Source organism: Antrostomus carolinensis, unplaced genomic scaffold, assembly GCF_000700745.2.
Source record: "Antrostomus carolinensis isolate BGI_N321 unplaced genomic scaffold, ASM70074v2 scaffold2295, whole genome shotgun sequence".
Lineage (NCBI taxonomy): Eukaryota > Metazoa > Chordata > Aves > Caprimulgiformes > Caprimulgidae > Antrostomus > Antrostomus carolinensis.
In genome coordinates this window covers 21,218-37,210 of record NW_010316923.1, presented here as the reverse complement: position 1 = coordinate 37,210, position 15,993 = coordinate 21,218, and the positions used below count along the sequence as shown (strand labels likewise).

Below are 15,993 nucleotides of genomic sequence, written 5' to 3'. Positions count from 1 at the left end.
ATGTTAAAGATAACAGAGATAACTGGATAGGATAACTGAGGCACATACGTTATTTTGCAGGATGCCTGACTGAAGCTGATAGTTCATTAAGTGTTTTTCGCAGGCTTGTGGGTGAAGATATCCAAAGTCTTGAAAGTTTTCAGTAAATATTAAGAGTCATAGGTGTGGTTTGGAGGAAAAGACAAAGGAGACAAGTCTCGGGCAACCCAGGTTTGCATTTGAACCATCAGATCTACTCAGTTACAAGCCTAAACTGATTTTTGGAGCATAATTTAAGGCTATTATACCTGAAAACCTCAGCACTATGTTTTTATTTCCTGATTTTTCTTACAAAATATAGACCTGTCTACAATTCATTTCCAGCATGTGTCTTCCACTCTTAGAAATTCCAAATTCCTTCCTCTTAAAATACCATATATGCTCCCAACACAGAAGAAAGACAAGGTGAAATCCTTTCTTCTCCATGTAAGAGCATAGGTGCTCTGTTACACTAGCTCAGACAAATGGCTTATCTGAAACAGACACTACTGGCTAGGAAGAAAGAGCGGTAAAAGTAACTCAGAAGTGCACAGACTCAAGGCCTTCCCTTGGATTTTTCTGCTAGCCATCAAAGCCATGCCTAATTGCAATGGAAAGTGATGATGGAAATACTACTTTGCTCTCTGCCAAAATGAGCCTTCCCTCCAGCCGAAATGGCTTAGCCAGATCAGAGGCGTGTAACTCAACACTTCCCTGGGCCAAGCTTTCTGATTTTGGCTCTTGGAATGGCTCTCTAGCAGTTTCTTCTACAGAACGGAACATATTTTTTGCACTGATACACTCAAACTTCTGGAAATAAGGTAACTATTCCAAAGGCTTTCTCTGTAGGTAAAAGTTTTAAATCTGCATTCTTGACAGTTCTGCCCCATCCATGTAAACCAGGATGCACGAAGCTAATCACAATTTTGAGATTTTCAGGTTTTACTGACAGCTACGCTTTGGCTTGCGTTCTGTACTTAGACAGTTGCATATAAGTGAGAAAGCAGGTAACACAGAGGAAGGCTTTAGCAAAGGCACACCAATTAGAAGGATTAAGAAGAGAAAATGACCACAAGGAACAAATGACTACTATTTACCAAGAGGAGGCAAGAGAGTTTGGGGCTTAAGCTAAGGCAGATTCTGCCCCTTCTCATTATCTTTTGTCACTGCTTAACAAGATTAGGATTGTCTGCATGCAAATATGGCTAGTCTTCCTGATCATTAAAAAAAAAAAAAAAAATATTAAAAATAAAAGAATACTCTTCATATGTGAGAAATGATTTGTCACTACACTGCCTACAATCCATAAAATTTGAGTTTGCCTAAATCACAAAATACGTTTTCAGCCAAGACTCCGTGCAACTATTGATCTTTGAATATTTCAAGCCAAGCAATGAAGTCTTGACTTCATTGGTACCTCCTGATTCCATGAACAAATGGACAAATTTATCTTTCTCAGCAGATAATATGCTGTAATTCAAAGGCCCCTTCCTGCTTAGAATAAGAATTCTTCTGTGTGTCACAAAAGTCAAATCCATGCTTTTAGACAACATCCATCTACTACTTAACTTCATCGTGACAGCAAGAACCCAACTGCTATCCTACCAATCCAGTGAGAAGACCCTTCACTTTGGCTGTAGCAGAAGACCTACAGCATGTGGCTGAGCAGCTAAGACACTACCTAGAAGAAAGTACACAGAATTAGGCCTATACAAACAAAGCAGTTATAAGGGTGAGGCTTAGTTCAAAGTGTTCACACCTATATCCGGCCCTCTTTATGCAAGGAAGGGCAAAATCCCTGTAACATCTGTAACTATCTCCCACTGCCTAGGATATTCTGCCTGCCTTCCAGCCTCTGCTCCAAAGGGCACAGATGTCCTATCTACAAGTCTCGTGCAGATTTTTTTGGTACTTAGAGGATATCCATATGATTCATATATGGATTAATCTCAACCTTAAGCGTCCAAGCTCCAATAGTCAATGCAGAGCTAGTCAATATGGTCCCTGGAACAAAGAACAGCTGACAGAGTTGAACTGCTTGAAAACAGATGTCAAGGCCTCAGATGCCTGGCCTTAAGCTTTTCATAGAGCTCTTCAAGCTTCTGGCCATTCCAGAATGATGCAGATATCCTGCAGGTCCTGTGTTATCACTGTGCGTCCCCCATACACAATGCACGTAAAGCATCCAAGTGCAGTAAGTGTGCAGGCACCAGCATAACAACAGGACATTTTGATGGAAGTAAAAATTACATTTGATTACAACTCCAGAGGGAAAATAATTAATCCTACTTCTTATATAAAAGTGAGGAAAATAGTGCATTTGAGCATAACTGCTCCATACAATAAATAATTTTAAAAAGTTGTGACGGAAAAAAAAGAAATACATTTCTAAAATCAGATTAGATAAAATTAACAATAAATTCAGGCTTGTAGCTCTTAAAATTATCACAGTACAAAAACATTTAACTCAAAAGTATTTTTATTGTGCTATCATTAAATATGAATAACTCTCTAAACCTGCTTCAGAGGATGAATTAGCATAGCTGTAATAGTCTGGAATGAACTTTGATCTAGTATAAAAAATGATGAAAGACATTTCCCACTTCTTTTTACTGGGAAGAAATTAGTTTTGGAACAGCCTGAGCTTATGTATTGTTTTATTAACTGGGACTAATTCCCAGTTTATTCCTCTATGTCCTTATGTGACCTACGCTCATCAGTTGTAGAGAAGGAAGAAGCAGACAAAATTTATTTTGCTTCCTAAACATTTTGCAATCTGTGTCTGGAGCAATTCCCTTCAACCAATTCTGATGCCAGCAGGTATATTAAACCCAAATACTTAGGTGTATGATGGATATGTATTTGAAACACTGCAGTTACATTAATGCAAACATTGCAAACACAAATTGTGTATGTGTGCATGAATATTTCTTATGAAGTTCTTATTTTTTCCTTGAATGACAATTAATATCACACAGATGTAGCTGATCTACTCATGAAGCAGTACTCTTCCTTGTTGATGTACCTAATTAACTAAATTAAACCAAACTTTCAAAATCACACAGTTCTCCATCTTCAAAGCAACCTAACTTCTTACAAGCAGAAGTTCTGTTTACTTAATGTCTTCATTAGCTGTGAAAATGGGCCTCAAGTTTTACAATCCCTAGGGCACAAAACCCATTTACCCATGGTAATTACACACCTATTATAAATTACCTTCCTGTTATCATGGCCTGTACACTTTCTTTCTACCACTGTTCTGCCCTTAGCATTGCATGGCAGGCACCTCAAGGACACGGACAGCATGTGGGTCAGTGTTCCCTGGTAGGAGGCGGCAAGTCCCAGACCTCCTCAGCTCTGAATTACACTCGAAGACCTGGTGCAGTAGACATGGTTGGTCACATTTAGCATCGCCATCACAGAGATGGTGGGCACTCCTGTCACTTCACCCTAGCCACAGCCTCAGTTTAAGCAGCTGGCAAGCCAACCTCTTTGCAAAAGGAGAGCATAAAAATGAGCTAAATCAATGGAAAGTCTCCAGCAGAATTTGGCATCAGCCTGGAGACAGCAAACAGGTGACTAAACGTCCAATATCTGGTGTCAAATGCTGTGCAGTCGCCTGGCCAGCCGCTGGCCTCACACACTCTCTCCTGCCAGGAGGAAACACGTATGGGATTTCGTCGTGTGCCAAGGGCGGATCCAGCCCCACAGCACAGAGCCAGCTGAAAGCACAGGCTCTTGTAAGGCTGAACGCAAGCTTTATTTACTTTCAAGACATAAAAGCCTTCCATGTACAAGTCTGTATTACACTGTCTCAGTAATGTGCTTTGGTGCAAGATTAGCAAGTATGCATAATTTTTTAATGCACTGCCAGAAGGAATATAATTACTGAATTGGATTTTTTAGGGAACTGTGACACCACAGATCGAGTCCCTTGGGCAACTTATCACATATCATACAGATATGGAGCACATCTAATTAAGTTTACAGGAAGGCCTCACCCAGGTTGTGCTGGGCAGAGCTCTGTAAGATTGTCAGGATTCATCACCTGAGTGGGGTTGGATGGTCACAAGAACTTTTCCAGGTACAAGCACATTCACATGGGGGGAAAAAAAAGAACAAAACAGATAATAAACAGATCTCATCTAATACTCTGCCCTAAATCATGCAAGAATGGCAAATGGATGTTCCCTCATGCTGTTATCTCAAATATTCCTGTTTGACTTACACCTCCTTGTCTGACTTTCTCAGCTGAGTATTTCCACAACTCGGAATAAATGTGTTATAGCATTAGAAGCAGCCTAGTGGTTAGAAATTTATTCTCAGGACAAAGAAGCTCTGTTCCATTCACACACAGTTCTTTAATAATGCAGCAAATCAGGACACATACATTTGGTACTGTGTCTTGGATTTAAGCAGAGAAACACAATTAAAATGGTCTTCATTTTTGGTTCTGAAGATAAGCTCATGGAAGTTACTATTTCATCAGTATAGACAAAGTCACACAAAGGTGATGCTGTGGTTAAGCCTTACTTATAAAAGATTTTTACTGAACTTACGACATCTGGTCCACACCTCATCTACCAAGGATCAAAAAAATCCTCATGTGCTCTTAAACCTTGAGCAAGAAATCAATTGGTCCAGTAGACTGCATCTAGGCAGGGATTATTTTTGTCTATTGAATGAATGTACTGTAAAATGCAGACACTAGGGGGGAAGGATCAAGTCAGGACACATTCATTTTTGTTCTACTGACCATTCTGTACGAGGCAATGAATAGAAGTTGGTACATGTATCATATTTCACTGTGAAATACTGACTTTCCACATTTCAGCACAAACAAGGAGGAATTTGCGAATTTTATTTCAGTTCGTAGGTCTAACTAAAGAGATTGGTACAAAAAGGGGGAAAAATGAGTATATAGTTTTATTCTGTAAATTTGTGTCAGAAAATTCAGGGGTTTTTTTAACCAAATGTAGAAGACACGAGAAGGATTCAAAACACATTAAATAAAGGCCCCACATTGTTTCAGCCCAATTCTAATATGGAAATAAACACTTTACTGCCCCACACTTCCTTACATACTTCTTAAATAGGCACACTCGTTTCCCATGGGACATGTAGGCAGCAGAATGAAGGTATTGCTGCAAGTAGGAAATGAAAGCAGGGAACAAAAGTGAAAACGATTCATTCACAGACTTCAGTGGCCAGATACACTAGGAATTCAAAACAAATTTGGTAAGTTAAAGAAAAAGCCTTAACTAGCAAGGAATAAGAGAATCTTACAGATTTTCTTCCTGATAACGCAGAGGACAAGCATCTGAGCCACACACATAAAAGTAAATAAACATAAACTTGTGTTTTCCCTATCCAAACTCCTCTTTTAATGAACAAAATGAACTTTATGGAAGAATTCTCTGAAAACTGATCATTTGAGTTCTATTTATATCTTATTTCAGCTTGTTAATGTCTCCATTAACAACAAAGCAACACCCCTTATATCTCTCCAGCGGTTCTGCAAACATGGGTATCTAGAAATTTTAAGCACGCAATTCCAAGAAAATACAGAACTGTATCAGGGCAAAAGGAGGATGATGATACCTTTAAACTGTAGGACAGTTATGACTACACGCAACTATGCCATAGCCCTTTGGTTTAGTACCACATTCTAAAACTAACAATAGAAAGGCTAGTGAAGCATGGCTTGCAAGTCTTTATGGATTTAATTTGCAGTCAGTAACACCTAAGTATGGAGATAAATTAAAAAAAAAAAAAAATAGAGATATGTCAGAAATTTTCAATGAAAATTTTATCATTTTATTTACAGTTTGTTGTGGAAGTTGTTTCTACACCATTTTTTTCCAAAATTATTCACCAAACTGCCCTCTCTAACTTCTCTGCTAACACTGATTTTGGCTAGGAGGTCAGAAGGGGCACCTGCTTACAGAGCCACCCTTCTGAAGCTGCTCCACAGCTCTGGGAGAAGGAGGAACACGTTTGCATAAAATCAGTAATTATGGAAAACAAGAAAAACAGAACAGGTGAAGTTGCATTTGCTTACAGGAGCAGATCATAACCAGAGTAAGCAGATCAGTCTGACAAAATCTAAAACTCCCACTGGAATTAATGGGAATTTTTTGTTCTAAGTGAGTGAAGACCAGTCCTAGAGGACCCACTAGAGGCAGAACGGGCCTCTGGGTGATACAGCAACAGTTTAAATCATTGCTTGTTGCAAAAAGAAAAAGCATCAGAGAAAGCTGAGCTGGACCAAGTACTTTCCACCTGGCATTTAATTCAGAAGATGAATAAGGATGGGAGGGAGAAGAACTGTGGAAAGCCAGAGGTACGTTTAGCTGATGTGAACCCTGGGCAGATCTGTTGAATCACGAACACCACAAGACATGCATTCAGAGCTTCTCCTCACCAAAAAGGCTTCTGCTGGCTACCCACAGCCAGCTGGCTGGTTGAGGGCACACGTTCTTTTCAAATCCCTTTTATAACCTCTACTCAAGAACGTCTAAGTGTATTTCTTATGAAACTTGTTCATATTGGCCTCAGACCCAAAGTGTACAGTCTTAAAATGCTTCCTCTGTACTTCCAAATAGTTCTACACTTAACATATGAATATACTAAAAGGACTTGCTAAGGAAAAAACCAACAGTTTCTATTAAAAAGTTAACACCATACAATTCTTTCATAACTTCAGTAACTGAGCAAAGAAAATACAGATATCTAATACCACCACTGATCCGGCCTGTTTACACATCACACATCTGTGAAATTCACCTTCATTCTGGAACACTTCTCAGTCTTATCCACTATCTTTACAACCAGACGAACTTACTTATTTTTCACATTTCATATTATCTACCCAGGTTACTGCAATCAAGGAACTTGCAGAGTTCTGACACATGTAATATAAAAATATTCTTTATATAAAGCTATATATACATGAACACACACAAAGACACAGGAAGGTATCACAAAACTTACCATCACTTGCAGAAAGTGAGTCATTTGCACAGACCAGTGCCAAAGTAAACAGCAGATGTCGAAGATCCATACCTCTAAATCTGTAATAACGAAAGACAATGAGAATGTTTCTTTATAAGCTAACGTTACTAACTAATATGACATAACATTTAAACTATTATCTAGTTTTATTGAATTTCTGATTTGATTTAAGCTAGAAGTGTATTTAGTTTCCGGTTTATTGCCTCTTAAAGTCATATATAATCTCGCAGACTAGGACAGAGAGCAAATACTACTTCTACAAGAGAACTATATTATGGGTTTCTAGTTCACTTAATATAGAGGGGGAAAAAAATCAAGTATTGTAAATCTGCAGCCTGCTTCCAGGGAGTAGCCACACTTCCCCACACGCAGCAGCCTTTGCGGGATGGATCCCTATGACTACCTAGGTTAAATGTGAAAGCAGGAAAAGAACAGTATCTCTTTCAGGGAACAAAGATACAATGATCTCCTTTCCAGTTCACACTCCTCTGAAGCTGTGTTCACCTTTGCATGGGATGTATAACCCTCCCTGGGCCTAGGACTACACGCAGTAAGGCTGAGAGGAGCGATGCAGCTTAAGAAGCCAGCTCCCACAGCAGATAGTTGTTAGCAGAGAAACACTGGCTTTGGTACCCACGGCCGCTGCCCAGGGCAGGCAGTGTGCCAGGAGTGGAGAGGGCAGCAGCAGCTGTGGGGCTGCAAGAACAAGAGTACGCCGGGCTAATTCTCTGCACTGTTCCCTACTGGCACCCTGCACAACCCTGAGCACCTGCCTTCGTGTCCCTGCTCTGCTATGCTGCTCTTCAGGGGCTGCCATGGAGGCTGTCTCAGGCTGGAAACTTCCACCTGTGTCATTTCTGAGAAGGCACCTTCCAATGAACCGAGCACATCCACACAAGCGCTTACACCTTCCAAGCATACAAACATTTATAACCCAAGCATAACCCAACAAACTTTTACAACCTCCCCAAAAAGTACACTCCTCATTCTTCCTCATTCACCTGCACCACATCACACACCCTACAACCCCACCACATGATCCTGTTTGAGGGATGCTACTTTGCTCCTCTGTTACCATCACCATCTGATAACAATGGGAAAGGGCAGAAGCTGGGACACACTCGACTTGTGGGCAGTACAGCCTTGTGCACAAAATCGCACCATGCCCCCAAAAAGCTCATGAGGTCTCCACGTGTAGTAGGAGGAAAATGTACGTACCATGGACTATGACCTGACCACTTACAACCATGCCAGTGGAGCACAGAGATTACCGGAGACCTTCAAAACCAAAGTTACAACACCAAAATAAACACAAATGCTGAAAAAACAGTCAGGCAGCAGTTTCTTGTTCTGTGGCACAAAACTGCCAAGATACACTGACATGCCATCTTAGTGAGGCAGCAGAGAGAGAGAGAGAAAATAACAGCTCTACTTTCACATTTGACTGTAAATTGGTATGACAAACCTTGATTCTACACGGGAGTGTTTTCAATTAGAAGTTTTCTTTCTTTCTAACAGGAGATTACACCACAAGTGTCCAAACCACCAAGCCCACTAATGAGTAACAAACTCTAAGTGGGCGTTACTGAATAACAACCAATGCTGTCAAATCCCGGTACCAAAAACTAGTCAGTTTCCTAGAATTAGCAAAGCTTGAATTCAGTCAGAAACTGTAAAATGCAAGCGCACTGAGTATGTAAAACTACAGTAACACTGAAATTAAAAGATAATCCCCTCTTTAATTTTCTTGCCCCATGAGACCAGTTTGAACCACATTACAGAAAAAAACTGAACTATTACCAACTCCAGATTTCTCATGCATGCTGTTTAGTACAAAACTTAAAAGTCAGAAATTATTTTTCACACTCTTATTAATACAACTGTTCAATAATTCTCAAGCTTCAGGATCAGTACAGGCATTATTTATTCTAATTGTTCTAGGCTAGCAGAGTCTGACCCAGACCTGCAAAGCCGGGAGACGCTCCCCACCACACCCACACCATGGCAGGGATGCCCCGATGCCCCAGCTGGTCACCCCGTGGCCAGTCTGAGCAGATATGGGCAGCTGCACAGAAAGAAGGGTTGGGGGAGTTCCAGGGACCTGCCAGGCACTGTCCAAGCAGACACAGGTCTCTCCAAGGGTGACTCCTGTTCTCAAGTGGCCAGGGAGGGAAGAAGGGGTGCGGTGAGGCTGAAGGTGCATTAGTGAGGATTTGTGTGACACAGTGAGGCAGCCTGGAGAGCAGGACCAGGAGCAATGAAAGCTGCAGCTGCTGGAGTGCACAGGGCTGGGAAAAAGTTCAGAAAGCAAATCACAGGCCAACAATCCTCCTACTCTCAGAGATGAGCTTCACTGGCACAGCACGAGGTTCATCCAAGCATGGCTACGTTTTCAGCTAGCTCAATTGTTCCCCTGCTCCATCTGTACTCTTGTTTAAAGGATTCTTATTGTCTCTTACTAATAAATCTTCTACACAAATGCTTCTCTGTATTTGCAAATTCCTCTCCTGTTACACGATTTCTACCCCATCGAATGGCCTCCCTTTCCCTTCAGCTCTTCCACTTTCTCCCTAAAGTTCTGTTTTCTCTTTCACAGGCCTGAACTCAATCTCACTTCATTTACAACCCTCTCACTCTCTCTCTATCGCAATATCCAGACATCCAGCGCTGCCTCCATATTCACACTTCTCTGTGCTCCTGTGTCCACCACCCTCTGCTGATCTTCCTACCACTCTTCTCCAAGCTTTCCTACTTCTTCCTGCCTAATAACAGCCACAAGAAAAGTCCAAATCCTCACAGGAGTTCTCCTGTGAAAATGAACATCATCAACACATTTGGTCATTCAGAGCACATCTGTGAATACCATTTCATTTTTCATGACTGCACCAAACAGCTCTGTGGTGGGACCAGGATCAGCCCCCACGTGCAGCTGTCACAGCACGGCTGTCCCCTCCATCCCTGCGCTCTGACCAGCAGCCATCTCAGCTTCCTCCCAGGAAGGGTGGTTTGACAGATGGAGCACCAAGTGAGGAGTCTGGAAATACGTCCCAGAGGTCAACAAACACGTTAAACTTCAGTAAGGTCTTGCTGCTGCAGATGAAAACAATCCCATTCCAGTACTGCTCTTCCTCTTGCACTGGCACACTTCTTCACATGCATCTGCATGCAGTGAACGCCATCAGGAAATTGTTCCAGTTAGAATCACAGAATCACAGAATTGCTCGGTTGGAAAAGACCCTTGAGATCATCGAGTTAGAATTAATCCATAAACATTTATTGCAACAATAAACGTTTGTTGAGCAGGTTGATCGTGACTCTGCAAAGATGCACCCCTGGAGCAGAGCTGGGGCAGCAGAGGCACAGGAGTGAGCAGCCAGGGTGGAAGGGAGGACACAGCCACCCCTCCAGCAGCAGCTACTACTTGTTTAAGAGCAATTCTATAATTACTGGGGAGTCTTTGCTGAGCCTCACACCTTCACTAAAACATCCAGCTCTCTGAAAGAGGGCACAGGATTAATTTGCATTCCTAAACCTCAAAGGTGATCAAAATTGCTGCTTAATCCCTCAGCTTTTTGCTAGTAAAACGTGGTACAGAAACTAAGGATGCTTCTTCTGTGGATTCTCACAAATGCTACCATCATAGCAAGGCAAAGCAATAGTGTCTCTGCTCTGCCTAAATCCTCATGGGATCCTCCATTGAGTTATCCATACAGACAAGTTGCATATGGCAGAAAAATCCAACTGGTGTCCTCTGAACATCCCCAGTACGGACAGGGCTCAGCTCAAAACCAGTAACTGCTCTCATTTGAAAATACGGATGGGGTATGCTCCACACCGTGTGCAACAGCATCTGAAAAGGGCAAGTTGTGCTAGCCTCCTTGGATCTCAAACCCAGAGCCCTTGGGACAGGGCTTATACTCAAGGTCTCCCCAGGTAAAAGGAGCTTTGCAAGGAGCATGAACCACCAGGGACTATGTGACCTCTCTGCACCCAGCACATATGCCAAGAGTTCTGCTGGGCTACAGGCACAACTATCACTCCGAGAGGTATCAGAGGCCAAGGAAGAGCTACACTGCCATGGCTACAGTCTCATGGGAGAAAATCTAGTGCAAAGCATTAGCTGCCCCATCATGACATTGCTTTTGGTGGTACAGAATAAAATCTGTGGGAGAAGAGACCTCTGAAGTGCCTTCTGCCTCACCGTCAGGTAACTACTGCCTTGCAGGAAGTTCTCACAAATCTGTCTTGTAACCCTCCAGTGCCATTCTCCCAAGACACTCTTGCAAGCTTGCTGCCAGCAAGAACAGTATTGTTCAGAGGCTGCATTGTTAACCTATCAAGAGACAGCTTCTCTATCGGCTTTAGGACAAAACTGATGTTTTACAATCTAGTAATACCTACCTCCCAACACGTACCCCTGCATGCATATGAAAGACAAATGCCACTAATAAAGTCCTTGTTACTTAACAGAAAAAAAATGTCGGTGTTTGTAATACACACTATTCTAAGGAATAATAGCCTATATCTTACCCAACTCCAGCAGTTTTTAAGAATGAAGAGAGCTAAAACCAGGAAAAAAAAAAAAATTACAGCAGCTGACTGTCCTCAGGCCAGCTGAAACTTGACCACAGGAACATTTGGCTAGAGGTCAGCTGAGGCTAATTGCTCCAATACAGAAAGGGAGCCAAAAGTTATAAAAAGGATAAAAAAATTTCTTGGCCCTTTTCTATAGTGATGGTACAGTAAGTCAATCACAAGTGAAGTTAAACATGACATCTCTCCAGTGGGACGTGAACATAGTCAGCATAGATAGGTGAAACCAGGCTCAGAAAATCCCTGAAAAAAGAAAGAGTTTAGTCACAGCATATTGAGTGGTTTGCGTCTACTCTGTCAGGTTACATTGTTAACACTCAAGAGTAAGCCACAAGGAGTTTTCCTTATAAACAAAACTGTTTTTGGAAGTGAGATCTTTACATTTAGATAGCTCCTGAACCTGAAAAGATCTGAATGAAGAAGGACATCACATTTCATTAAACTGTGCCTATGAAAGGACTTCTGCATTTGCCATCTCCATTAACTCACTGTACCCCAAATATTAGAGTTTTTTTCCCTGTAACTTCCTCCAGTTCAGCATTGCTTGCCACAGAAGCACACATGCAGCTAGTCCAGAACCAAAGGTGGCCTCTCTCCTGCAAACCAAACCACAAAATTATTGAGCAAAGAATTAATCTGAGGAGCTTTTCTGCACATTGCTATGTTTCATCATTCCATCAGACCACAAATGGGAAGGACACAAGAGCGTGCAATGCAGATGAATACACACCAATACATCCACCATCAAGTAAGAAGAGGTGCTGAGAATGCAACGTAACTCCAGGCTCTCCAGACCTGCCCTGAACCTTGTTCATGCAACTACCAAACACATACATACCCTTACAGAATCTGAGTGAAAAGCCCTCATTTTTCACAGTGTGGATATTCCTTACAAGTGCTCGCACAGCAAGACTAGTGACGCTAAGGAGAAATCTTTCTGTGCCTGCGTAAAAACATTCACAGCGGTTTGGCTGATCATGCATAGCTGAAATCACTTTGCCTGCTTACCCTCATTCCCCTGAATGCCAACAGGACAGAGTCATTCTGCAGATGAAATGAGTTACAGCCCTTCCAATCAACACAATCTAAAACTGCCACGGACCTAGAGACTTCTTCCCTTGCTTGCTGATATTACAGCTTGATTGAGTCATCAGCAGCACTTGGATGAACGCCTGTTTTATAGAACCCTTGTCAGGACAACACACTCAGCCATGTCAAGAAACAGAAGTAACAAATTGTCACAGTTGATATGCGTAACACACCATTCACCCAGGGTGTGCAGTTATCTGGGATATGAAAAGAACAAGAGATAAAACCCTAGAAACAGAAGTTATGTACTGCAAATTAAAAAAAAAAAAAAATCTCATAAAGGGCACATTTCAGGAAAAAAAAAAAAAAGCCAAAAAACCTAATAACAGAAGACAGCATCACTGGAAAAGAATGAAAGACTCTGGCATAAAGCTGCATTTACTATGCATGGTTTGATGCAAATTTGAGCATTATTAAAAGGTAAATAATTACAACAAAGTAAAACTATGGGACAGAGGCAATTTTATATTATTAATTAGAGTTCTATGTAAGCTAAATTATTTAAAATAGTTTTAAGTATTAAAACAAAAAAATGGAATCTATTAAAATAATTGCTCGCTTTGGATTTAGATTTTTTTTTTTTCCCTAAACAACATTCAAATTTTGGAATAGAAACTATATGAAAGCTTCATTTTAACACCAAATTTTTTTGGACATTGCTCTGGGCTTGTACTGAAAGCTGTTCTAGGTCAATCCAGCTATAAAGTTACACTTCAAGAACTGGGCTATGAAGTTCAAGGATGGCTGTGGCATATGGTGTTATCAATTCTTTATTTACAATAAAATCTGCTATGCTTTGACAGTAGTTACCTAATGGACTAGGTACACTGAGGGAGGATCTTAGCTATAACACCAGTAGATCATCAGAAGACAGTTGTTAAAAGAGGACTGAAGTTATAGTCTTAATTTTCTTTCTAGTGTATAGATAGAAAATTTTGAACTTTGAAAAGACTTAATTGCTTTGTTTGCCTTTCAGCTCCCAAACACATCAAAGCAGCAAACTAGATGCATCTCAGCTGAAAGAAATGGCAACATTTTTCTATTATGTAGAAATGATGAAGCACAAGAAACGTGGTGGAAAGCAACCTATATAACATTACTGGGAGTTTAGGCTGGAACATAAGGGAAAACAAACAGGATTATTCACATGCTTAATACTAAATAATGGATGCTTTGTTCAAAAACGCTTCGTTGTAACCAAATGCTGTTTAAAAATGATGAAGCTTCTGCTGACCTCAGATGAAAAAGGGTTTGGATATAGCTGAGAGTTTTTCAACAAAGTAGCCTCACTTTCTTCTAATCCCCTTGAACCCAAACATGCCCTTCAGACCTCAAAGGAAATCAGGGAGAGCAGGGTTTCAATTTTGAATAGTATTTATAGATAAAAAAAAATTCTTCCAGGAAAAAATATCTTCAAGAAGCTGTAAAACTGAAGTTCAAGACCCTGGTATTTATTCTAGACTAATGGAACTACTTAACAGTCCATTACCACGGGACAAATTAATTACATGGTTTAATCGCATGCTAAATTATTCATGTTCTCCTAATCAGATTAAAGACTACATAACAAAGCCTGTATGGCATTTAGGAAGTCATTAACTTAAATAGTGGATTAAATGAAAGCTGGTAAATGACAGAGAGAAGACTTGAGCAGCATTTCTGGACCGCCACTCATGACTCCAAGTACTCACATATTTAGTATCACTTGGTCAACATACAAAGATTAATCAGCTTGACAGAAGTTATAGCTGCAAACAGCGCATTTTAAATTGGTGCAATTTTGTACCTCCTGAAGTTCATATCAGTTTAAGATACTATTTATATTGATTTAATTTGCATCTGTAATTTACAGATTGAAGCTAACTTTAAATCTTGCTTAAACTGATGCGGAGTTAGCATATGAACACATCTATTCAACACAACTGTTTTTCAAAATAATTGCAAGGAAAATTCTCTGATTGTGTTCTCTGTTAAGGAGAAACAATATGATTGCAAGTGCCTTCCACGGGTCCTCTGTAAGATTATAACAGCATTGTTCCCTGGCCCTATTCTCTGTTGATATGGTGCTTTAAGTCCATAAGAATCTGAATATATAAACTGTGGCAACCTACCAAAAAGTAGCCTATTGCATTCAACAACTGCATAAACCACTCTGTATATCTGTATACAAAGATTTTGAGCTAGATCCTTACTTGTATAAATCAGTACAAATTTGAAAGACATAGTGAATGAGACCAGCAAGGGGAGAAGAGAATTCAATATTTTTATATGCAGTGTTGCCAAAACAAGTTTTCACTTGTATAGAAAAGCCGATGTCTGTTCAAACCTCTAATAAAATCTTAAAAAGTCAGTTAATTTCTCTCTCCATTTGCATTGCTAAGATATGGAAATTAAAATATCGAGCTTTAAAGTTTAAAGTACGTTTTGATGAAGCATCTCACATATAAAAACAGACTATGTCCACACTTACCAAAGTTTAAAAACATTAGCATTTTTATATCCCATCCAAACAGGATCTCTAGAACCTTTATATTGAACCAATCACTTTTGACACACATTTTTACAATACAGCTACTGATGACACCTTTTAGGCCAAAGGCCATAGGATGGATGCTTGTTATTGTTTTAGTCAGAGATTATTCCAGGTTTAGCATGTCCAGTGTTTCCAGATACAGGGAGACAAATCAGCTCATTTCACTAACTGAATTTATTCAGAGTTAATGTAGTGTATATACTGGGTACACCACTTTATTTTTTAAAGGGCTTTTCTTCCAGATCACATTTTGAATCATATAATGGCATTATTTTAGCCATTTCAATTATCACAGGTCCTGAAACAATTCTTCCTTCACAAGGAAGGAACAGAAGCGGGTTCAGTTCGTGTGCATGAGCTTGCACACACTGAACACACACATACGCGCACACCCATATTGGTGTTTTGCTGAAAAGTGAAGATGTCACTTTACTGCTATTCAGATGATTATTTGTATCTCCATAAGAGAGGGACGTTCCACCCCATGAGGCAGATGAGCACAGGGGAGACGACAAAAGATCCGATGAGGAAGAAGTATGGAAAGCCTTGAGGAAAGCCTTTTTTTCCCCAGTTTGAGAGGTCAGAGGGCATGTGACATGGGATCCAGGACAGACTTGGATTTCTGCTTGGAGATGAGAGAGTGATTATTGTGGAAGTGGAGACGAGGATTGCACAGGAGATGATCAAGCCAGCCTGACTTTTAAGGGGAATAAACTGAAGAGACAAGCCTGGTAATCTCTAAAGTT

At 40.5% G+C, this 15,993-nt stretch overlaps 1 protein-coding gene across 1 annotated transcript in view; it reads right to left on the bottom strand.

Annotated features, from left to right (window-relative positions):
• GHR (growth hormone receptor) overlaps nucleotides 1–15,993 on the bottom strand; it is an 82,129-nt gene that overhangs the window by 58,363 nt on the left and 7,773 nt on the right. The window contains exon 2 of the mRNA XM_010168384.1: nucleotides 7,012–7,091. Within this exon, the coding sequence (XP_010166686.1) occupies nucleotides 7,012–7,081 (70 nt within the window). The 5' untranslated portion in view covers nucleotides 7,082–7,091. The remainder of the gene's footprint in view (nucleotides 1–7,011; nucleotides 7,092–15,993) is intronic.